Raw genomic sequence first — 25802 nt, 5'->3', positions numbered from 1 at the left:
TCATATAAAATTATAAAATTATTTGACAAATTAATGTTCAGTGAAATTATTTGCATAATCTTTGTCTTCCTCTGCTGGTATAATTTACAACATCTCTTCTGAAGTTAAACTCTTGATAAAACTTATAACACTTTTCCCAACGCTGTCTGTATTGCACAATAAATCTATTGTCTAAGGCTTGTTTTCACTTTGCTTTAACCGTTTGTCTCATATTTTAAGTGTTTCACCATTTACATTATAATCAATATATAACAAATGTGAAACAATTCAAAGCTACTATTTTCAACACTCATTTTCATGAGCCATTACTATAAAACAAGAAACTGGTGTGAAGTCACACACACATCATGTCTCTGTGTCTTCAGTCTCTGTAGCGGCTCTTTATTCACCATCAGCTGATCCTGAGGAAACTGAACTGACGTCTAAACACTGAGAGTCCTACAATAAAACACACAGACAGACACATATGAGTATGAGACATTACTGAGTCACATCACATCTAGAGATCATTTCAGGAAAACACAGCCAGAGATATTAATGACAAACTGGAATAGATTAATAACAGCAAATGATAAACAATTATCACTTTATCACACACACACACACACACACCACATTTCCATGCAAACAAATAATCTGTTAGTAATCAGATTTAACGGCTCGGACTGAAAAGCCTTCATGTAAACACCTTAATCGAATGAGTTCGATCTGAATGAAATTTCGATCGGATTGGGTGGTTTATTCCTTTTCTAATTTGATCGAGAGGACATGTAAACACTTGATCAGATTGAAAACCGAATCTGGAAATTTCTGTGTGTGTGCAATGACGTAATGCCGTATGATGCGTACGAGCTGTTGTAGTTGTTGAATGAAGTGTCATGAATGACCAACACAATCTCACGGCCTTCAGTCCTTCTTTCAGACTCTCATCCACAGGCTGTTTCGGGTGCAGGTAGGGGTGTTTTTACTGCAGGATAAATATAAGCAGCACGGCACAACAGGTCATGTGCTCATTGTCTCCTAATTAGGACCTAATCCGTAAAATATAAAAAATATTAAGTCTGCCGTTTAAAACAAACAAAGTGTTTGAAGAAGAGAATAGTATGTGCACACAGCGGGAAAAAACTCAATTCCGATTTGAAGCTTGTGACATATAAACACACACATCAAACAAAACAAAAACAAAAGTTGTGCATGTAAACATGTAAGGGATGAAAATATTCATATAGACTAGAGGGTGACACGGGAGTGGATTTTCAAACCTCTCCCGTCCCACTCCCACAAAAAAAATCCTGTCCCATCCCAATCCCACGAAAAAACATCCAATCCCATCCCAATCCCAGAAGAATGACTCCTATTGCCTCCCACTCCCGTGTTGTGTTTTTTTTTTTTTTTTTACCGGAATCTGTCAGTTACAGTAAAAAAAAATACAGTACAGATAACAGCATAGCACAGTTTATGTTACTTTATTGAACTGAAAGCCAGTTTAAACAATGCACATTAAACACATTAAATTTCCTGTAAATCATCCATGCAAACACATTTTAGTAACTAAACTAGGTTTAGTGATAACATGTTACAATGTTTACATGGTACAATTTCTGGTAAGCTACGCTTTTTTATTATTTCAATTCAATTATTGGGCCCTATCTTGCACCCAGCGCAATTGACTTTGTACACCGACGATGTATCATTCCTATTTTGCACCCGCGCAAAGTGCGTTTTTCCCTCCACAGAAGCACGTCGCTAAACTAGGGAATGAACTTGCGCTCCCTGGGCGGTTCAGCGCAAAAAAGGAGGCGTGTTCAGGCACAAACGTTCCTTCATGCTATTTTGCAGGTTTAGAAAACAGTTGCGCCACTAACCAGGAAAAAACAGTTTAAAGTCAGTGGCGCGTTGCGCATGTTATTCATATGCTATTTTAAGGGTGCATGCTTGGCCATAATCAATGTAGCGTGTGCACAACGCGCATACACTTTGATTATCTCATCTACACAGAAGCAGCAGTTTTCATTTTTGCAAATCATACATTATTACGATAGATAGATAGATAGATAGATAGATAGATAGATAGATAGATAGATAGATAGATAGATAGATAGATAGACAATTTATTATAAAAGCATACATCTAGCTTACACATTTACCCAAATTATCATACGCCTTTTTAACCGAAGTTAATTTGGGTTGGTTTCTCCATCCCCAACGTCCCTGACGAGAACGTTGCTCTCCTCGGCTGTGAACCGCTCCTGGCGCGCGCCTGGCAAATCCGCCGTTATAATAGGAATCCGCTTTAGAACAAGCGCGTCTGCTCTTAAAGGGAATGTGAGATGATGCTCTGATTGGTTTATTTCACGTTACGCCCAAACCACACCTATGAATAATAAAGCTACTTCGGACAAACCCATTTCAGATTTGCGCCTGGCGCAAGAGTCATTTATCCAGCCGGGAAAATAGCAACAGCGCCATGACCCACCCACAAAGTTTCTTGCGCTTTGCGCTTTGACACTTGCGTTTCAGATCGTTAAAATAGGGCCCATTGTGATGTGATTTAATATTGACTCATTTGGATAAATATTAGGTAGGCTACACAAGATAGGCGTTCATTTTTCTCAAGAAAAAAACAACAACTCACCTAATGCTGTAAACATACAGAGAGCCCTATCAGCTGGTAGTAGGCTATTATTTAAGGTTAAAAAAAACTCAAATTAAATATAATGCGTTTTTTTTATTATTATAATAACAACTTTATTTAATGATATAAGTAAAAATATAATAAATATGTAATATAGAACACATATTTAGCTAAATTCTTTTTAAGTAATAAAATTGACAGAATCTGAGAGCTGAGATTTTTTTATATCATAAAGTAAGCTGCTCTGTCTAGTCTGTCGGTCTCCGTGTCCTCTTTGCTTTGCGATTTTTCTGTGCGTGAGAAAATGGATGTGTGGGGCGTGAGAGCGTGTGAAAAGCGTGGGTGAATGCGTGAGAGTTGGCAACTCTATACCAACTTGGTGCATATATTACAGCCACCAACTGGTACGGGTGTGTGGAGCACGTCATTCACTTGCCACACCAAAGCAAACAGGAGAGCATAAAGAGACAGGGCAAATAGAATTTAATTCAAATTTAAATATAGAGTTTATTTATAGAAACTGTATATTTGTGTATAAAGTTGGGTATCATAGTTTTATTACGATTCCCGGTCCCGCCCACTCCCGCTGATATTTTTTCCTGTCCCATCCCAATCCCATGATTAATAGTGATTTTGTTTCCCATTCCCGTGACCCGCGGGATTCCCGAAAAAATGTCAGCCTCTAATATAGACCTAGCCTATTCATAGATCATATTCACATCACAGAATTAAACTAAACTCTTATTAAAAACAGTTTACAGAGACTAAAGTGGAGCTGAATTATTATCTATATTATTATATAATTATTAGTGGAGCTTATATTCTCCAGTAACACACATATGAGACCTGTTACTGAAATTGGGTCAATTTAAAGGCTTGAAATAAAAATATACTCACAGTAGTGTAGGTTCTCCAGTTTATAATGTGGATCATCCTTCAGATCAGAGAGCAACTTCATTCCTGAATTTCCTATTTTATTCCCAGTCAGATTCAGATGTCTCAGGTGTTCAGGGTTTGATCTCAGAGCTGAAGCCAGAGCAAAACAACCTTCATATGTTACGCCACAATAACTCAACCTGTAGATAACAATGACACACACTTCACTCTCTCAGTTCAGATCAGATCAGTTTAGCAGTGAATCCATTATTAAAGAGAAAGTTCAAACTTAAAGCACAAATTAATATGTTCGATGGATCATTAGATTGAGATCTAAAATGTCACAAAACATGATCATAAAACATCTAAAGTATCATTCAATCAGGAAAAATAATCTCTTAAATTACACTATTCACTACATAGGCTAGTTTTGCTGTTACTTAGATCTGTATGTAATATGTATGTAATAAATTGGTGTGTGTGTGTGTGTGTGTGTTTGTGTGTGATTTTACAAAATTAAAAACAATACTTTAGAAAGTGTCAATGCAGAAAGATGAACATAATTAACAGTAAGAATGAATCCAGCATGTTCTTCATTTCTCAGTTCTGACTGTGTTGAGCTCGAGTCTGTTTAAAGTCAAGAGACTGAAATGTTGATTGTGTGTGAAAGTGTGTATTTCAGTGTGACTCTCTGTCCTGCAGTTTCATGTTATTGAGGATCAGCTCATGTGTTCAATCATTTACAGCTCAATAATCTGAACTCACAGCAGCAGAAAGAGGCTGAACACTTCAAATATACTTTACATTGTGATTCATGTGTGAGAGTCAAATATGATCTTACCACAGTTTCTCCAGTTTACAGGGAGGATTCTGTAGTACATCAGACAGCAGATTCACTGATTCTCCTATTTTATTCCCAGACAGATTCAGATCTCTCAGGTGTTCAGGGTTTAATCTCAGAGCTGAAGTCAGAGCAGCAAAACCTTCATCTGTGACGCCACAATCACGCAACCTGTAGAGAACAATGACAAACACTTCACTCATAGTTCAGATCAGATCAGTTTAGCAGTGAATCCATTATTAAAGAGAAAGTTACAGCTACACTGTGTAACTTTTTAAGTTGATTCTTAGCAAAAACACAAGTATATATGCTCATTCATGTGTAATTACTTCCACCAACTAATAAAGTATTCTCATAAGCGTAAAATCTGCCATTTATAATACATATGAGCGAGTCCCTCGAATGGCGGCAGCCATGTTGCGCCTCCATCTTGAAAATACATTCGCCAAAGAGGGACATACCTGGAAATTCAAGCTTCGCCTTTCGCGTTTTACACTCAGTGACACTGTGACGAATGTGAGGGGGAGATTACTCGCGACTGCTGGCAGATTTGAAAAATTGCTGAAGATGGAGGATCACGCCTATTTTCGAGGACATGTAGCAGAGTCGCCAAGGAAGCGAAAGAGAGAACTAAAACGTCAACGCGTCAGGCAAATCAGCAAGACCAAAGTCAATATTAGAGTAACTTTTCCCAGATGGAAAGAGCTCATGAGGAGCAAAGATTTTAAAACAGACGCCGAAGTTGCCTGCTTTCTTCTCGACAGGTAATTCAGCCTATTTGTGTAAATTCAAAGTTTTATAGTTGCTTGTCTAACCATAGCATGGTTGTGCATAATGCCAGAACGACCTCTTAGTATAACTTGCATTACTTTTCCTCGCGTCAATGGTGAAAAAGTATTGTTTACCTTGTAACATAAATCTGTGCTGCAACGGATCACAGGTGATGAATAGTTTCAATAGACATCCGTCGCAACAACTGATCTCTGACTCTGCTCACAGAGAAAATTATGTAGCCTACGCTGTAAACATTGCCTTACATTATTAATCTCGTTCAATATACAGAATAACGATAGCACTGATACTTTACTAACATTAGCTTGCATTCGTTTGGGATAGCTGATATTAGCAATGAAATGGTACCAACATAACGAAAACATAAAACTATTATTCATTTTACATAGAGGTCATAACCTACATGCTAACTGACTAAATAACTAAATGCACTTTGTAATAGTTTTCTAAAGCAACCTCATCACTTGAAGGAACACTCATGGACGAAGTCGAACTGGAAGCCATGTTAATTTTGGAATAATACGGCCACCGTATGAGTTAAAACGACCTCGGAATTGAAAGGAACAGAAACTAATATTCACTGGGTAGTCATATACAATTTCACCGCTAGATGGGGGAAAATATCACACAGTGTAGCTTTAAAGCAAACTTAAACTGAAATATGTTTGATGGATTATTAGATTGAGATCTAAAATGTCACAAAACATGATCATAAAACATCTAAAGTATCATTCAATCAGGAAAAATCATCTCTTATTTGCAATATATTAAAAGTCAGTCTTGTGCAAAATCTGCTTTAACCTCATAGGGTCGACAATCACGCCGGCGTGATCTGCTCGCTTTTTTTCTTATCAGTGCAAAAGAGACTCAAAATACTCTGTTGACTTTGATCTTCTTGAAATGTCAATTTTTTTTGTGTATACTCACAATAAAAACAAAGTGTTGTGCTTTTTGCAAAATAAAGAAAAATAAACATGATGCGAGGTCTACTTTCTCTCTGTCAGTTAAGTCCATTCTGAAACGCGTCCGAAAATTAACTGTAACTCAGCGAATACTCAGTCAAACAGTCACACAGGCACACGGGCATGAATCTTGAATTCTCTTCTTTCAAATGAAGTAATTTATATAAAACAAATATTCTCAGTTTATGTAATATGTATGAAAAGAGAGAGATGTCAGTCGTTCTCATCTCAGCTCATTAAGTTTTAATGTGACCCCGCCCACGGAGAGTGTGCACTATTCAAACGCAAATGATCTGAGGCGAAACATGCAAACCTGTGAATGCCCACATCAGCTGGATAAAACACCGAGTTTATTAAACTCATGTACTTTACGATGCTGTGAGGAATAATACTATCTTAATAATAATCCTGGAAAATTTACCTCAGAAGTGCTGGAAGTTTCATTTTTAAGGAGCAACGGATCCAGCTGAGGAATAGGTCAGTTCTATATTTACTTTGTTCTAATCGCAATAGTGTCTGTACACAAAAAGACTGTTTAAATATGAATCGCGTTTCTGTGTGTGAATGAATGAACGAGCCATGAACGCCGTGCTACGTTAGATTTCACAAACGTAATTCCTATCGACCAGCTCACTTAGCACAGCGTTCGTGGCTCGACTAATCGAGACTGTTTTCCAAGATGCCCGCTGCCTGTAAATGCGTAATGTACTGTCTTTATGAAGTATCTTCTTATTTAACTGTCTGTACACTTACAAAGTTCTCAATGCTTCGGTTTGCACGTAGGGACCCTCATTATGCTACCGTGTTAGTGTGAGGCTATTTTGAGCCTTGTTAGTGGTATTAACTAGCGATTTACTTTTACTTACTCTGTGCCCCATATACTAGTGTTATGAGCTAATCTGTTTTTAGAGATAAAACTCTTTATATTCGATTATAATGAAAACGTATCCCCGGGAACGATCGACTCGGTGACCATGTGTTAATTACCCCAGGTTCATTTTTAACCGGAATAGTCCTTTAAAGGGGGGGTACAATGGTGTTTCATGTATTCAGAGTTGTTTACAGTGTTAAAGAGATGGATTCTCATGCTAAACATGGCCAAAGTTTAAAAAACATATTTTGGACGAATAACAGAGAATTTCTGTGCCGAAAATCTTACTTCCGGGTTGGTACAAGTTTTGGCTGTTTTTTTTCGATCGTGGGTCTAATGACGAAGACGAGAGTGGAACTCCTTATATGAGCATTTCTCTCTGAAAAGCGCGCCTGCGCACACGTCGACCAGAGGAGAGCGAGACCGCACATCAACGCGCTTCAACAGGAAATCATCGGCAGCGCTGCAAAGGTTTTATAAACAAGGCCCAGTTCGACGCCGGATTTGCAGATCGTCTAATGCTTAAGGATGGAGCAGTCCCAACGATAAAGGTTCACGGTCGTGCGTTGGAACCGCAGGCGGTGAGTAAAACTCATAGACAGTATATAAATGGAAAAACTGCTTCAAATGCCTGTGTGTTGTTAGCTATCGGCGCTCCGCCCACACGGCATGCCTCCCGCCGCTCGGTTTTTTCTGGAAAGACTCGGAACAGCCTATCTTTCTTTTATAAATATAATAAAACTAAAGACTTTTTGGAGATATGAAGGATGCAATACTACTCTATAGGTACTCAAGATTAACATGAGATTGACTGAAACTGAGTGTTTCACTCCCCCTTTAAGCCAACTGCACACTGTGTGATTTTGGCCACGATTTGGCAGTCTGAGACAAAATTTGAAAATCCTAAAAGTTTCCTCTGATCTTAGGCCAAAACCTGAAGTGTTTGATTGTTAGTTTGATATTACGGCTGCACGACTGATCGAAATGAAACCGCACGCGATCTGGTAAAGGCTGTGATTATTTTATGTGCAGTTTGTCAGTGAAGTACGGCTCTGTGATCGGTAGTAAATGCTGCTCGATCTGAGCACCAGAGGGCTTGTCTCTCTCTCTCTCACACACACACACACACACACACACACACACACACACACACACACACACACACACACACACACACACACACACACTAAATATTCCCCACCACAGAAGAACAATAACACACATCATTCCAGGAAATCCCTATGTGCATCATACTATCTGTAGCTGAATAAACAGAAGATTGAAACACTTTCATTCATTTAATAAATATTGTCTTTTGTTGGACAAGAGGTTCATAAATGCTTCTAATGTTTGGAAAGATGTTTGATGTGTGTTTCTTTTTCAAATGCACATTAAAAGCGACTCAAACTCGCAGTGCTTTCAGATGGAGCAGTGTTTACTACTGATCAGAGCCGTACGTCACTGACAAGCTGCACATAATAAATAAGCACAGCTTTTGCAATTTCATAATAGCGATAAGCAAAATCAATTTCATGTTAATTGCGATAAATCGTGCAGCTCTATTTGATATGTTCACCGACAGCCGATTAATGACTGTTGCGATCAAATTTTACCTCAGACGAGATTCTGGCAGTGTCAGAAGATTTGACTCACAGTCCTGCAGTGACTTCTCCTACGACAACCGTCATGTTTTCATTTTTCAAGACAAGCCATGACCAAAATAAACATTAGAGATTTCTTTAGCCACCATTTCAATCCCGCGTGTAATGCAGCTCACATCACCAAACGTGTCATTGACTGATGATGTAAAACATGTTCAATCATTTACAGCTCAATAATCTGAACTCACAGCAGCAGAAAGAGGCTGAACACTTCAAATATACTTTACATTGTGATTCATTTGTGAGAGTCAAATATGATCTTACCACAGTTCCTCCAGTTTACAGTGAGGATTCTGTAGTACATCAGACAGCAGATTCACTGATTTTCCTATTTTATTCCCAGACAGATCCAGTTCTCTCAGGTGTTCAGGGTTTGATCTCAGAGCTGAAGTCAGAGCAGCAAAACCTTCATCTGTGATATCACAATTACTCAACCTGTAGAGAACAATGACACACACTTCACTCTCTCAGTTCAGATCAGATTAGTTTAGCAGTGAATCCATTATTAAAGAGAAAGTTCCAAATTAAAGCACAAATTAAAATGTCTGAGGGATCATTAGATTGAGATCCAAAATGACACAAAAAATGATCATAAAACATCTAAAGTATCATTCAATCATGAAAAATAATCTCTTAAATTACACCATATTCACTACATAGGCTAGTTTTGCTGTTACTTAGATCTGTATGTAATATCTATGGAGTAATAAATTGGTGTGTGTGTGTGTGTGTGTGTGTGTGTGTGTGTGTGTGTGTGTGTGTGTGTGTGTGTGTGTGTTTGTGTGTGCGTGTGTTTTTTTGATTTTACAAAATTAAAAACAATCCTTTAGAAAGTGTCAATATAGAAAGATGAACATAATTAACAGTAAGAATGAATCCAGCATGTTCTTCATTTCTCAGTTCTGACTGTGTTGAGCTCGAGTCTGTTTAAAGTCAAGAGACTGAAATGTTGATTGTGTGCAGGCCCGGAGTGGGTAATCGGGAGAATCGGGAGAAATCCCGGTGGGCCGCTTCACTTTTGGGCCGGTCGAGAAAAAAATTTTTTTTTTTTTTTTTTTTTCACATTTCAATGTCACGTTAGTTAGGCTACATTACACGTTCCGCATTCTGACACTGCAGCGCGCAGCCTCTGCATGGGTTGTACCATGTGAGGGAGTTCTCCCCTCCCCTCCTATAGAGTTGGTTAGGTCCATAGTCCGTCTTTTTCCAAAACGTTTTCTCAGGTAGGCTACCGCGGCACCGCCGGCGCCTACCGATAGCTGGGCCGGCCCTACCGTAACGGTACGCGTCAGGGAGGATGGGAGGAAGAGGCCAGGAGGTATGGAAGCTTGTTTCCGCCACAGGCACAGAATAAAACATTTTAAAAGATAATTGTGACTTTTTATCTCACAATTGCGAGTTTACAGAATTGCGAGATATAAAGTCAGAATTGCGTGAAATAAAGTCGCAATTGCGTGTTATAAAGTCAGAATTGCGAGATATAATGTCAGAATTGCGTGAAATATAGTCTCAATTGCGTGTTATAAAGTCAGAATTGCGACATATAAAGTCAGAATTGCCTGAAATAAAGTTGCAATTGCGTGTTATAAAGTCAGAATTGCGACATATAAAGTCAGAATTGCGTGAAATAAAGTCGCAATTGCGTGTTATAAAGTCAGAATTGTGAGATATAATGTCAGAATTGCGTGAAATATAGTCTCAATTGCGTGTTATAAAGTCAGAATTGCGACATATAAAGTCAGAATTGCCTGAAATAAAGTTGCAATTGCGTGTTATAAAGTCAGCATTGCGAGATATGGTCAGAATTGTGTGAAATAAAGTCGCAATTGCTTCTTATAGTCAGAAATTGCAAGATATAAAGTCAGAACTGCGTGAAATAAAGTTGCAATTGCTTCTTTTAAAGTCAGAATTGCGAGATAGTCAGAATTGTGTGATATAAAGTCGCAATTGCGTGTTATAAAGTCAGAATTGCGAGATATAAAGTCAGAATTGTGTGAAACAAAGTTGCAATTGCTTCTTATAAAGTCTAAGTGAATTATTATTTAACCTTTACATTATTTGTTGAACCATTACAAACTACACAATAGTAAGAGCTGAACTGTTGCTTCATTTATCCAATTTGGAAAAATTTGGAATTCCACCATGGAAAAAGTGGGCCGGTCTTGGGCCTGAAACTCCCGGGCTGAAAAGTGGCCCCACTCCGGCCCTGATTGTGTGTGAAAGTGTGTATTTTAGTGTGACTCTCAGTCCTGCAGTTTCATGTTATTGAGGATCAGCTCATGTGTTCAATCATTTACAGCTCAATAATCTGAACTCACAACAGCAGAAAGAGGCCGAACACTTCAAATATACTTTACATTGTGATTCATGTGTGAGAGTCAAATATGATCTTACTCTAATTTCTCCAGTTTACAGTGAGGATTCTGTAGTACATCAGACAGCAGATTCACTGATTTTCCTATTTTGTTCTCAGACAGATTCAGTTCTCTCAGGTGTTCAGGGTTTGATCTCAGAGCTGAAGTCAGAGCAGCAAAACCTTCATCTGTGACGCCACAATCACTCAACCTGTAGAGAACAATGACACACACTTCACTCTCTCATTTCAGATCAGATCAGTTTAGCAGTGAATCCATTATTAAAGAGAAAGTTCAAACTTAACTGGATCATTGATGGATCATTAGATTGAGATCTAAAATGTCACAAAACATGATCATAAAACATCTAAAGTATTATTCAATCAGGAAAATAATCTCTTATTTACACTATGTTAAAAGTCAGTCTTGTGCAAAATCTGCTTTAATAAATAACACTATTCACAACAGAGACTAGTTTTACTACGTTACTTACTAGATTTGTACTATGTGATATGTATGGAGTGTCAATTAGGGTGTGTGTGTGTTTTCATTTTTCAAAATTAAAAACAATCCTTTAGAAAGTGTCAATGCAGAAAGATGAACATAATTAACAGTAAGAATGAATCCAGCATATTCTTCCCTTCTCAGTTCTGACTGTGTTGAGCTCGAATCTGTTTAAAGTCAAGAGACTGAAATGTTGATTGTGTGTGAAAGTGTGTATTTCAGTGTGACTCTCAGTCCTGCAGTTCCATGTTATTGAGGATCAGATCATGTGTTCAATCATTTACAGCTCAATAATCTGAACTCACAGCAGCAGAAAGAGTGTAAAAAAGCCCATGTTCAGTTTGTGTTAATTTATTATAAGGGCTGAGCAGCTATTATGTTGGTCATTGATTTGAATGTGAAGAGGTGTGGTTTAATCTGAGATCGCGTGAGAGCAGATCATTTTTTCTGTTCGGATCCTGAGGAAAAAATTAGGTCCTGCAATCTTACCTGAAAAGCAGTAAAATAAGGTAGATTAAAATCTCTTTCTGCAGCGCCTTCACTTTGTGAACTGCAGGATAGAATATTTGTGCTCTTCAATGGCAGCGGATGGTATTAAACTTTGAGCTGAAGTTTCCATAGTGACGATTCTTGAATGTGCGTCATTGAAGATTAACCACATTTGAGAGTCATACATCAACGAGATAAACCCTCATACACATCTTAGATTTACACCTGCATTTATTATCGTTGAGGATTCATCATGCATCAGGGGGCCAGAGACTGCAGCTCAACGACCAACTTCATATCGCTATCCGGACATCTGAACATCTTAAAGAACGTCCTGGTTGCGTATGCAACCCATCGTTCCCTAAAGGAGGGAATGGAGGACGTAGTCGACGTCGACTGAATGGGATCACGCTAGGGAGCCTATCTTCTTCGAGCATGCTTGAACGAGCCAATGCGCGCAATGGCGACATGAATTGCATCACGCGCTACGCCCCGCGAGATGGGTATAAATATGGAAGCGGATGCATACACCATCTGTTTTTCGCTGAGGAGTCGAGCGTAACTCGGAGTCAGCGGTGGTCCAGCTATAGTGGCAAAGGGACTACGTCCTCTGTTCCCTCCTTCAGACGTAGTCGACATCGACTGAATGGGATCTTTAACCCTGGAAAACGCCACTAGAGCTGCCACCTTCCAGTGCCTAGACAAAAGCCTGCTGAACCTCCCACATCTTGAGGTGGTGATAGGACAGGGCTTAGGCCAGGGAAGTCACTGCTGTTCCGCAAGACCCGCTCAGTAGACTTGGATAACACTGGGAAAGCGTGCCCTGTCGATGGAAGGAAGGGCACATCCAGCCTGAAGGGGGGAATCGTGGGAGATACACATATGAACTGGGCAAAATGTCGGGCAGCACAACACATGGAATGTCACTGGGATGACTCCAGCCTATAACAGGGGGGAGGATCAACCAAAACAGTGACGGCAGAAACTCTGCCAAGGGAAAAACACGGGCTCACCTTAGGGAGCAAAATCAAAACCGTACACAGCAAAATCTCCGGTGTTGAAATCCTGGTGTTAAGGACTCTTAGAGTAAAGAGTTAATTTTCTGGTGTTGAATTTCAAGGGATTAACACTGCTAGTGTAAACCGCACTCTCTGGCTGGTGAAAATATGTAGAGTTATTAAATTTACACCGAGAGAGTGTAATTAATTACATCCGTGACATTTACGCGCTGGGCGCGACGAAACGACCTGAAACTTTTTTTCACAGACGCCATTTTCTTTGACTCGCGATGCAAGGCATACGAGGAGGGAAAACGCTGATATTAAGTGTTTTATCGCATTTATATATGCATTTTATAAACTTTTATTACATTATATTGTTTTATTACAATATTTATGTGCTGTGAACGGCTAAACCAGTCTCAGAAAGGCATTTTCGTTGACGCGCGATGCAGAGCAGACCAGGATGAGGTTGCTTTTAAACAGAGAAACGACGAAAGTAAGTGTTTTATCTAATTTACAATATGTATTTTTATAACATATTGGGCCCTATTTTAACGATCTGAAACGCAAGTGTCAAAGCGCAAAGCGCAAGTAACTTTGTGGGCGGGTCTCGGCGCTGTTGCTATTTTCCCGGCGGGATAAATGACTCTTGCGCCCGGTGCAAATCTAAAAGGGGTTGGTCTGAAGTAGCTTCATTATTCATAGGTGTGGTTTGGGCGTAACGTAAAATAAACCAATCAGAGCGTCATCTCACATTCCCTTTAAGAGCAGACGCGCTTTTTCCTTGGCGTATTGCTATTATAACGGCGGATTTGCCAGGCGCGCGCCAGGAGCGGTTCACAGCCGAGGAGAGCAACGCTCTCGTCACAGCCGTAAAAGAGAGAGAAGTGACATTGGGGATGGAGAAACCCCCCCAAATTAGCTTCGGTTAAACAGGCATATAATAATGTGGGTAAATGTGTAAGCTAGATGTATGCTTTTATAATAAATTGTCTATCTATCTATCTATCTATCTATATCTATCTATCTATCTATCTATCTATCTATCTATCTATCTATCGTTTGTAATAATATGATTTGCAAAAATGAAAACTGCTGCTTCTGTGTAGATTAGAGAATCAAAGTGTATGCGCGTTGTGCACGCTATACATTATGGTCAAGCATGCGCCCTTAAAATAGCATAATGAACAACGCGCCACTGATTTTAGACTAGGTTTTTTCTGGCCAGTGGCGCAATTGTTTTATGGAACAGTAAAATAGCACCAGGGATTGTTTGCGCCGGAACACGCCTCCTTTTCTGCGCTGAACCGCCCAGGGAGCGCAAGTTCATTCCCTAGTTTAGCGACGTGCTTCTGTGGAGGGAAAAGCACGCTTTGCGCGGGTGCAAAATAGGAATGAAACATACGCATGTTGTACAAAGTCAATTGCGCTGGGTGCAAGATAGGGCCCATTGATAGAGAAATGTAAATGCTCTCCGTGCTTAAAGTGTAAGTTGCAGGTTAACCACCATAAAGTTATTTTATCCATAATTTTTTTTATCAAATAAAACATACAACCAACTTTTCTGAAGTTATGTAAGGCGAATATAGCTGCTAGCGTACGGTAACTCTACTAGTGAGTTCCTCTATGACATCACGCCCCATCTAGTGGAAGGGAGCGGGAGCGGTTAAACCACTGTTAAAACTGCCAACTTTTCATATTATATCAGCATTTTGGTATAAAAAACAATGGTGGGCGGTTCTTATCTTTATGTTTAATAAACGCATTGCATTATCTTCGTGAAAAATTTAACCTGCAATTTACACTTTAAACGAGCCGAAACCTTTCTCAAAGGCGACATATTTGACTCAATATGGAGCTGACGATGAGAAGGTTGTAACGTTAACAGGGAAAACACCGAAAGTAAGTGTTTTTAACCTAATTTACAACATGTATTTCATGGCATTATATTGTTTTATAACGATAGTGATGTGCGCGCCTAAACCTTTCTTACAGACTAACATTATGCCCTGCATCTTCTTTGACTCGTGACACAGTGCAGACGCGGAGTTTGCTTTTAACGGTGAAAACACTGAGTAAGTGTTTTAACTCATTTACAATACGTATTTTATAATGTTATTTTGTTTTATGACAATATTTGTGATGTGCAAATATCATAATGTATTTATCCTCAAACTATCTTTTACTCTCGTTTGCCAGCACAACTAACTTATCTTAACTGAAACCTAACATTAACTGAAAAACAAATTTTCTTAGAATGTGTAAGTAATTCTTTAAGATTAAATGTTTATGAAAATGTATTTATCAGATTCAATTTTGGTTGATGTTTGGATATGCTTTCATGTTTAAATGTATTGATTTTGCTATTTGTGTTTGCTAGGAGCATTTCCATGCTGCACCATGAGGCTAACCAGGCTGTACAGACTAGAACCTGGTGAGGGTTAGATTTTACAGATAACATATGAGATAATCATGTGCATAAACATAAACAATAATCATAGCTTTGTTGCTATTTGGTATAACTAGATTTTTTGTTTCATAACACTCATTTTGAATTTGTCCAGTCAAATTACTTTACAAAAGTTATTAAAATAAAAATTTTCAAACCGATTGTTTTCATGATTTGACAGGTAGATGTTTTCTTGCTTTTTAATTTTAGACTCAACTGATTGGGAAATCTCTGCCCATCACCTGCCCCCAACATCACAAAGCCACAAGAAGGGAACAAAGATTCTTCCGTCAGCTGACTATTTAGTGAGTTTTTTTAAGGTGCGTGTCTAAATTTATTCCTTAAAGGGTTAGTTCACCTACAAATGGAAATTATGTCATTACTTACCCTCATCTCGTTCCAAACATGCAAGACTTTCTTTCATCTTCACAACACATGAGGATATTTTTAATGAAATCTGAGAGCTTCCTGTCCCTCCATTGACAGTCCACGTAACTACCACGTTCAAGCCCCAGAAAGGTGTAAAGGTACATCATTAAAGTACTCCATGCGACTCCAGTGGTTTAACTTACATTTTATTAAACTACGCAAGTGCTATGTTTGCAGCAACAAAACATTTACCACTTAATTTATAAAATATTAATTTCCAACATGCGTTCATGAGAATTACTTATGATTTCCTTTATACCTTTCCGTGGCTTTGTCGTTGAATAGGCTGTCGATGAAGGGACAGAAATTTTATAAAAAATATCTTGAGTTTTTCCCGAAGATGAGCAAAACTCTTACTGGTTTGGAACAACATAAGGGTGAATAATTAATGACAGAATTTACATTTTTGGATGAATTAAGTCTTTAATTTACTTGGAAATCAGTCACGAAAGTTTAAGATTATTGAACTTTTTCCACCATAAACTTGCTGTATTTATAAAACACAAATTGTATTGATTGTAATTGGTCTGGTTTTGTGTTGTCTAGGGAACCAGCACTACAGGATTTTGAGAAAGTTGGATCTGCACAGCCTTTCCTTCTCTGTGAAACAACTATGCACTGAACTTTACTGTTAGCAACTGGACACAACTGATCCACTCATATCCTGCAACTGTTTTTCATCTGCTGAATGTTGTTGCTGTACTGTTGCAAAGTCGAAGGTATTGACTCAACTTCACTGACACAGGACTTATATTCACTGACATGTACAGGACTTGAAGTATTACAGAGATACAGACCATTTGATGTGCAGCTTTCACATAATTGTGATGACAAATGCCTATATTTTGCTTTCATTTATTTTAAGTTAACCTATGATGTAAAGGGACTTGTTCATTAATAAAAACTAGTTTGTTAAAACAATTGTTTGCATTTTGCCTTTTTTTTTACTTTATTGAACAGAATTCTACTATGATCCCAGACTAAGGTTACATTTTAACTTTCTGGATTGTTTTGATGTGCATTCAATGTTATCAAAAGGTTAAATACTTTGCTTTTATTTCTGGAAAGATTCCTTTTGTTAAAAAGCATTTAACACTCCCGAAATGTATAAATGACTCCCTCCATTTTGGAGTTAAAATAACACTTTTGAAAGTGTGAAATATGCACATTACTCCGGAATACATTTTAACAAAGTGTTCAAATGTACTCCATGAGTAATGTATACATTTCACACTTTCAAAAGCATTATATTAACTCCAAAATAGAGGGAGTCATTTATACATTTCGGGAGTGTTAAATTTGACTCAATTTGAGTTAAATGTACACTGGCTTTTTTGCTGTGTACCTTAATAAAGTGTGTTTGTGACATTTTCTGCCATTTGTCTTTAGTAGGATTGGAAGCAGCTCTAGAGGTAGCCTATTGGTATTGACACTCAATAATGTTTTTGCTGAACAGTATTTTAACACTTAATGTTGTTGTATTCACACTACACTGGTGTTGGTGTAAAATAAAAAGTATTACTCAGTAACACTGTAATTTAACACTAACACTAGTGTGGTGTAAAAACAACAATGTTAAGTGTTGAATAGTGCTAACTTTTAACAATATACAGAAAATTAGAGTTAAAAAATTAACACTTTCAAAAGTGTAAATGTAACACTGTGTAGTGTGGACACATATACACACTTTGCTGGTGTTAAATTTGACACTGTAGGTGATGATTTAACACTGGGGATTTTGCTGTGTTCCATGGAAAAATACACATATGGGATCGCCGTAGGGATCACAACATATGGACCCAGCACCTAGCACAAGTTCCACAAGAGTGGTAGGCCTAGCATCGGACGCTCCGCCATGTTCGAGCCGCAGGGGGCATGGAGGAGCTCAACAGGGTTCTGCCGAAGGAGAACTCAACTGGAGCAAAATGGCGCATATATCCAGTCCATAGGAGGGGAATGGACGGCACATCGAGCGGGGCATACGGTGTTAACTAGCTTCTATTTGAAGAGAGCACACAGGAAGCAACCGGCTCGACGCGTAGGCTATAGAATCTAGCGAATGTGTTAGGTGTCGCCCAGCCCGCAGCTACAAACATCTGTAAGCGAGGCACCTTGAGCCAACGCTTAAGGTGAAGTGAGTGAGCCTCCGTGAGTGAGCCTCCGTGAGTGAGCCTCCGAGTGAAGTGAGCTCGCAATCCCAGGGGACAAGGTACACCTTGGGACTCATACGCCAAGATGATGGCATCCATTATCCAGTGGGCCAACCTCTGCTTTGGGACAGCCTTTCCCTTCTGCTGGCCTCCATAACAGATGAAGAGCTGATCTTAGGTCTTGAGGCTTTGCGTTCTGTCAACATATATCCGTAAGGAACGGACTGGACAGAGAAAAGCCCCCTGGCTTATGCCTCCTCCGGGGGGCAGCGCTTGCAGGTTCACCACTTGGTCCCGAAAGGGAGTGGTAGGAACCTGGACACATAACCAGGCCGGGGTCTCAGTACAACATGAGAGTTACCCGGCCCGAACTCCAGGCACGATTCGTCGACCGAAAATACATGCAGGTCCCCTACCCTCTTGATGGAGGCCAAAGCAAGCAGGATAACTTTTTTTAAAGACAGGACTTTTAACTCAGCTGCCTGCAGTGGCTCAAAGGGAGGTCTCTGCAGTGCAGTTAACACCAGAGACAAGTCCCAAGAGGGTATGGAGGGGACGATCAGGTCATGCTTTCCCACGGATCTCCTATCCACTGCATCGTGATGTGCGGCAATAGAGGCAACATACACTTTGAGGGTAGAGGGAGACAGCCCTCGCTCCAACCCCTCTTGCAGGAAAGAAAGTACAGCGTGGATCGAGCAATTTCGGGGGTCTACTCGATGAGAAGAACACCATTCAACGAATAGTTTCCACTTCACCTCCTTTCTTGGGTACAATGAAGTATGAGCTGTAGAAGCCCGACTTCATATCGGCTTACGGATCCGGTTCTATCGCATCCTTCACCAGTAGGACTGCAATTTCTGCACGCATAACGGGCACGTTCGGTCAACACTGAAGTGTACAGAATGCTGCTGAACTTGGGCGGATGCCGGAAGAACTGAATTGTGTAGCCGAGTCTGATGGTACGGAGGAGCCAGCTGGACTAGCCGGGAAGCTCTCTCCAAGCTTCCACAAACCGGGACAGGGGGACCAGAGGCACCACAGACGTACCCGGAGTGGGGCAGTGGGGTGGAGGACAGGGACCTGGCTTGGAAGGCCCGGAGGTGGCCCAAAGCGAGGTCTGAGTGTGCGAGGCAACACTTACCTGACTCCACTGGTCGGCAGGGGTTACGGGAGAAGGCGTAATCGGGTCCTCGGACCATACCCGACTGCCGACACAAGAGGGGACCAAGGGGTGCAAGGCTTTACAGGGTCGCACACCGCAAGTCTGACCCCTCTTGGGGTCCAGGAAAAGAGGAATTCGCTCTTGTGACAACTGGGGTACCACTGGACTCCGGAGTGCCAATGGCGGAACGGTAACCGTCTGAAGAGCTCGTTCCCCCGTCCCCGGGCAGCCTGGATCAGGGACGCTTAGTCTTACAGTTGCCACCTGGCTTGGCAGTGACTGATACAGGCTGGGCGGCCTGCCTGTGTATGTCCATGAGTGCTTTGGCCTGGTAGACCTGAAGCAACGCCAGGGCATGCAAAGAGGAAGTGGCTTGCCCACAGGCTCTGTATGCTCTGTCCGTAAGAACAGACGAGCGATCACAGGCCTGAGGGGGGAAACGAGGATCTCCTGCCCAGGCCGTAGCGGCCGCCGGGCGCAGGTGTGCCACGACAGACCACTCGACTGGGGGAATAGCCTCGTAACTCTTCACCGCTCCTCCGTCAAGGGTAGTGAGGGGGGAAAAACTCTCTAGGTCGCTTCCGGCAGTTAAAGATGCCATCCACGACCTAGTAAGCTCTCCATGCACTTCGGGAAAGAAGGGCACTGGGGCGGCGGGCTGAGAACCAATCATCCAACCGAGACTGAGCGGGACACGGTGGAGGGTTTCACACTCCCCGAAGGGGATAACGCAGCCGAGTCGTCATCTCCAAAGATCAGCTCACCCTCCAATACTGCAACCGGCATCCTGTCCTCTGGGGGAGCCGCGAGTGAGACATCTGGTCGGTCCATTACAGAGGGACCAGTGCTCTCAGCAGGGGGCTCCACTAGTATCGGTGTGATGGAGGATTGAGGAGCCCACAGGGAATGGTTACCAGGCGGAAACTCCATCACTGATCTCCGATCACCCATCCCACACGGCACCCTGGGGTGGGGCGTGGTAATGGGGACTGCACATTCGTGAACGAAGGCGAGTCTCGATCTCAACACTGAGACAGTCATATTCCCGCAATGGGAACATGAACCGTCCACAAAAGCTGCCTCAGCGTGCTGAACACCCAAACACGTGACGCAGCAATTGTGACCGTCAGAAGGGGACAGGAATGACCACATCCAGAAACGCATGGGCGGAATGACATCTTGAAAAAGACGCAAACCCACTTATGTTGCTCTTTCAGGAAGTGAGAAACCTCTCACCAGTGCCGGAGCACCCAGGGGAATGATTGCTGCAACACTGACAGGGATGGTGCAGCCTGTACCAGTGAAGCAATCACTCTTCTCGCTCTCAACCAGACGTCAGACAAACAAACACAAATAAATATGTAATGCTGTTAGAACAGCAGTTGAGTGCTCAAAGAGCTCGCGACCACTGCTGCTCACGCTGTAGAAACACCAGCCAGGGAGAGACTTTCTGAAGAAGCACTGACATACTCGCTCGTTGTAGAAGACAACACTCTTCAGAGATTTCGTCATAGAGAACGATCGGCTCCGAAGAGAAAGACAGATGGTGTATGCATCCGCTTCCGTATTGATACCCATCTCGCGGGGCAGAGCGCGTGATGCAATTCATGTCGCCATAGCGCATTGGCTCGTTCAAGCATGCTCGAAGAAGATAGGCTCCCTAGCGTGATCCCATTCAGTCGACTTCGACTACGTCTGAGAGACTAACACTAACTGTAGAGACTAACACGGACTGTTGCAATCATTGTTTTCACTGCCTAATCACAACACCAGCTAACATCTGTATCCTTGAAATTCAAATCTGTTGAAATATTTCATTGTTTATATTGTTTATTATTTTGCGCAGGCCTACGCCCTTCATATGTACATTTTTCTTTGCATTTGTGTAAACCTTTGACGGTGAATGTATACACAGTGTATTTGATTATTGTTATTCAACATTCTTAAGAGTAAATAGTACAATTTAGTACAGTTGCCTGCTCTTCATTACTCTTGTGGTCATTGGACATCAAAATGTGGTAATCGACCCTCTCAAACGGTTGGCATCGTAATAGTAATTAGTGCAATACAGTTCATTTGTATAGAGGCTGAACACTTCAAATATACTTTACATTGTGATTCATGTGTGAGAGTCAAATATGATCTTACCTCAGTTTCTCCAGTTTACAGTGAGGATTCTGTAGTACATCAGACAGCAGATTCACTGATTTTCCTATTTTATTCCATGACAGATTCAGTTCTCTCAGGTGTTCAGGGTTTGATCTCAGAGCTGAAGTCAAGGCAGCAAAACCTTCATCTGTGACGCCACAATCCTTCAACCTGTAGAGAACAATGACACACACTTCACTCTCTCAGTTCAGATCAGATCAGTTTAGCAGTGAATCCATTATTAAAGAGAAAGTTCAAACTTAAAGCAAAAATGAACACGTTTGATCTAAAATGTCACAAATGTAAGATATTTGTATTTGTAGTGATTCGTCAATTTAGCTCAAAGGAATTATTAATTATTTATAGGGAATTCGAAAGAGTCACTTATTACAACCGAGCAAATGACTCGTTCGCGGTTCATTTGAACTGGCTGTAACTATCAACTCTGCAACGGATATAAATATCCGAACTATAGTGAAACACTATAGTTAGCAAGGTAACTTAGATCAGAAGTTTAAGACATTAAATTTCGTAAGCAGATAACACAAGTAATCTCTTTTTAAATACAAACAATACTTTATTGATTATATACTAACACATAAAGCTAATATCTATCACAAACACACGCGCACGCATACACACACATTCATACAGGTTGCTGAAGAAAGAGAGTGAGAAAGAAAGAGTTTGAAAAAAATGAGTTTAAGAGTGAGATGATGAAATCTCAAGATTCTATGCACTTAGAAGACATAACCTGAACGAACCATCAAGCATTAATTCAACCCTTCTGTCGTTTTAGGCAGGTTATTAAATTTATATCAATGCACCAGTTCAGTTTTAGTCTGGAGGTACTTGCATCTTTGCTTCTGGGGATTCCCTTGGGTTTCCCGTTCGTTGGCTGTGGTCTCCTCGTGCCTGGATAGATGTCTGTGGCGTGGATGTCGGATGGTTGAAAAGTCTTTGAAGTGGAAAGCGGTGCGTTGCAGAAGAAACGTGGCTCGAAATCTTGTCGCAAAACTTAACTTAGAACCGAGACTCACAACGGAACATAAAGGAAATGATAACACAGAAAAGGAAGAAAATTGAGAATAGAGTAGGCTAGTAAGACGGCTTGAATAAAGCTGTTGAACCCATTCTTCTGATCTTAATTTGGGTTCCTTCGTCTGCGCGTTTGTTACATGGTTACTTGTCTGGTTTAGATCTCCATCTTTTTCTGCCCATCTCTCTTGAGAGTGGTAGCAGAGCGTTTCTTGAGGGTGAACCCAGAGAGCGAGAGCACAGAGAGAGAACTTTGTTTTTGGGTCTAAGATTTTAAACTCAAAGTTTGTCCCCCCCTCCTGAAGAGATCGGACCAATTAGACACTGGCTTTGTTTGTCTCATCGTAAATCATGCATTATCTGGGACCTCCTTACTCTCCAAGCTCTGGCAGAGAGTACAGAGGCCACAGTTTAGACATCATTACTATTATAAGAATACGAAACATTTTACCCAGATTTCAATCAAGCCATCTTGCTAGTTGTGTTCGTAAGATAGCATTGATATGAAACAGTACACACTTTCATTCACACACCTAATAGTTATACAATTACATGAATTATATGGGATTAAAGCATATTAAATGGACACATATATCGTAGAAACACATAGAATGATGTATGATGTTTACAAGTCCATTGAAAATTGTTATTGAATGAGTTTTATGTATACTGTAGGAAGAATCTCAGTTTTCTGGTTTAGAGAGAAAAGAACTCTGTTTGTTCGTTCAGAGGTCCCAACGGGGGAGGGGTCAGGAATGTTGTTGTGCCATCTCTGAACCAATCCTTCTTTTAAAAACCCCCTCACATTGACAAGCTTTTCCGTTAGTTTGGTCATTAGAAGGGTCTTTTGCCGACTCTCTGGCACCGGGATGGGTGACTTATGGCTCTGGGTTTGGTGATTTGACCCTGGAATGTGAGGACTCTGTGTGGGACCTTGGTCTCTGTCTTTCTCTTAACCAGTCAGTATTCAAAGCTAGCACTGACCAGTATACAAAGCTAGCATTGACCAGCTATTTCGTTGGTGCTGGGGGGCTCTTTTAAATAGCCAGAATGCTGATGATCATGAGACGTTCTGAACAAATCTTCCCCCCTTCATTCGCGAGAAGTGGAGAGTTTGAATTAATTTTCTGGAAGAAGATTAGCTGGTGTTTGGTTCATACTCGCAGTCGTTACACAAAACATGATCAAACATCTAAAGTATCATTCAATCAAGAAAAATAAAAGTTAATATTTAATTGTCCATCTAATAGTAAAAATTTTAATGTATGACTGCTATGTAAACCATACATCAAATGTTTTTTTTTAGGAGATTTGAGCTACTTGATAACTGAGCTGTTTCTCCAGTTGTTTGCTTGGTCTTCATTTCTTTTATCATTTCTTTTAAATATTTAAATTCCTTCTTTATGTGCAAGAACATTCAACTAGTAAACCTGAATTATTTATTCATACACAAATTTTCTGACTTTGTTTGAATGCCTGAAGGAATTTTACACTGTCACGGTTTAAGAAACACATCAAAATACTGACCACTGAACTCCAGACAACATCTGCAGCACTGAAGATTTATTAACTGTTATTTTCCTAATGTTTTAACACTGAACTGATTGTTCTGATTGATACTTACTGAGCTGATCTGGATTCTTTAATCACAGGAAGAAGCTTCAGAAGAGCCTTTAGTTGTTCAGTTTTATTGTCTCGTCCAACAAAATCATTAATATCAAATTTGTCCAGCTTCTCCTCTGATGTCAACAACACAAAGACTACAGCTGACCACTGAGATGAAGAGAGTTTGGCTTTCTTTATTCTTCCAGATTTCAGATACTGTTGTATTTCCTCCACTAGTGAATGATCACCCAGTTCATTCAGACAGTGGAACAGATTGATGGATTTCTCTGGAGAGTCAATGGTCCTGATCATTTTCTTGATGTACTCAACTGTTTCCTCATTGCTGTCAGATGTTCTTGTCCGTTTCATTAGTCTTAGTAGGAGATTCTGATGAGACTCCACTGCCAGACCCAGAAGAAACCGCAGGAAAAGGTCCAGATGTCCATTTTTACTCTGTAGAGCCTCATTCACAGCTCTCTGATGCAGCGCAGATAATGAAACATGTTTAAACATGAGCTGAAGCAAGTCATTGACTTTAGACCGCAAACTCTGTTTGGTGATTGGGTCAAACACATTTCTGTTGTTGTTTATATAGTAGAGATGCACATATAGAGCTGCTAGATGTTCCTGAACACTCAGATGAACAAAGCAGAAGACGTTCCCCTGATACCAGCCAAACTCCTCTCTGAAGATCTGAGTGCACAATCCTGAGTAAACTGATGCTTCTGTCACATCAATGCCACACTCTCTCAGGTCTTCCTCATAGAAGATCACATTGCCTTTCACAAGCTGCTGAAAAGCCAGTTTGCCCAGTTTGAGGATCATGTCTTCATCTGTCACGTTCTTCTCATAGTCCTTCTCATGTTTGATGTTGGTCTGAAGGATCAGGAAGTGTGTGTACATCTGAGTGAGAGTCTTGGGAATCTCTCCACTCTCTGCTTCGCTCAACATCTTCTCCAGAACAGTGGCTGAGATCCAGCAGAACACTGGGATATGGCACATGATGTAGAGGCTCCTTGATGACTTCAGGTGTGTGATGATTGTATTGGCCAGACTCTGATCACTGATTCTCTTCCTGAAGTATTCCTCCTTCTGTGGATCATTGAAGCCTCGTACCTCTGTCACTCGATGGACACACTCAGAGGGGACGAGATCGGCTGCTGCTGGTCTGGAGGTGATCCAGATGAGAGCAGACGGAAGCAGATTCCCCACAATGAGGTTCGTCAGCAGCTCGTCCACTGAGGCTGATTCACTTACATCACACAACCTCACATCGCTCTGAAAATCCAGAGACAGACGACACTCATCCAGACCATCAAAGATGAACAACACTTTATATTTGTCTTTGGATATTTCCATTTCTTTTGTTTCAGGGAAAAAGACATGAAGAAGATCTGAAAGACTGAGTGTTTTGTCCTTCATCAGATTGATCTCTCTGAAAGGAAGAGGAAATATGAGCTGGACGTCCTGATTCTCTTTCTCTTCAGCCCAGTCCAGGATGAACTTCTGCACAGAGACTGTTTTTCCAATGCCAGCGACTCCCTTTGTCAGCACAGTTCTGATGGGTTTGTCTTGTCCAGTCAAAGGTCTAAAGATGTCTTTGTATTTGATCGGTGTGTCCTCTGTTGTTGCTCTCCTGGATTGTGTCTCAATCTGTCTCACCTCATGTTCATTACTGATCTCTCCACTCTCACTCTCTGTGATGTAGAGCTCTGTGTAAATCTCATTCAGGAGTGTTGGGTTTCCCTGCTGTGCTGTTCCCTCATACAGACACTCAAACTTCTTCATCAGATTTGATCTAAACCTGTTGAGGAATTCATGGCTGTAAAATG

At 40.7% G+C, this 25802-nt stretch overlaps 1 protein-coding gene and 1 long non-coding RNA gene across 3 annotated transcripts; one reads left to right on the top strand and one right to left on the bottom strand.

Moving 5' to 3' along the window:
• Positions 1 to 355: 355 nt before the first annotated feature.
• On the bottom strand, positions 356 to 25802 carry LOC307167562 (NACHT, LRR and PYD domains-containing protein 3-like). The gene is made up of 7 exons (XM_079886762.1): positions 23990 to 25802; positions 21328 to 21498; positions 11033 to 11203; positions 8903 to 9073; positions 4353 to 4523; positions 3533 to 3711; positions 356 to 438 (listed from the first exon to the last, which is right to left on the bottom strand). Coding segments are annotated over exons 1-7 (2634 nt in total). The 5' UTR covers positions 25759 to 25802; the 3' UTR covers positions 356 to 436.
• On the top strand, positions 14943 to 16745 carry LOC307167643. 2 transcript variants are annotated; one of them, XR_013822826.1, is made up of 4 exons: positions 14943 to 15247; positions 15367 to 15420; positions 15646 to 15755; positions 16411 to 16745. It is a non-coding gene; the product is annotated as an uncharacterized lncRNA (long non-coding RNA). The 2 variants fall into 2 exon arrangements; XR_013822827.1 differs by lacking the exon at positions 14943 to 15247 and having other exon boundaries at positions 15277 to 15420.

The sequence above is a fragment of the Squalius cephalus genome (assembly GCF_949319135.1).
Source record: "Squalius cephalus genome assembly, chromosome: 11".
Lineage (NCBI taxonomy): Eukaryota > Metazoa > Chordata > Actinopteri > Cypriniformes > Leuciscidae > Squalius > Squalius cephalus.
Note: the sequence above shows the minus strand (reverse complement) of the source record. Positions and strands in the feature narration are given on the sequence as shown.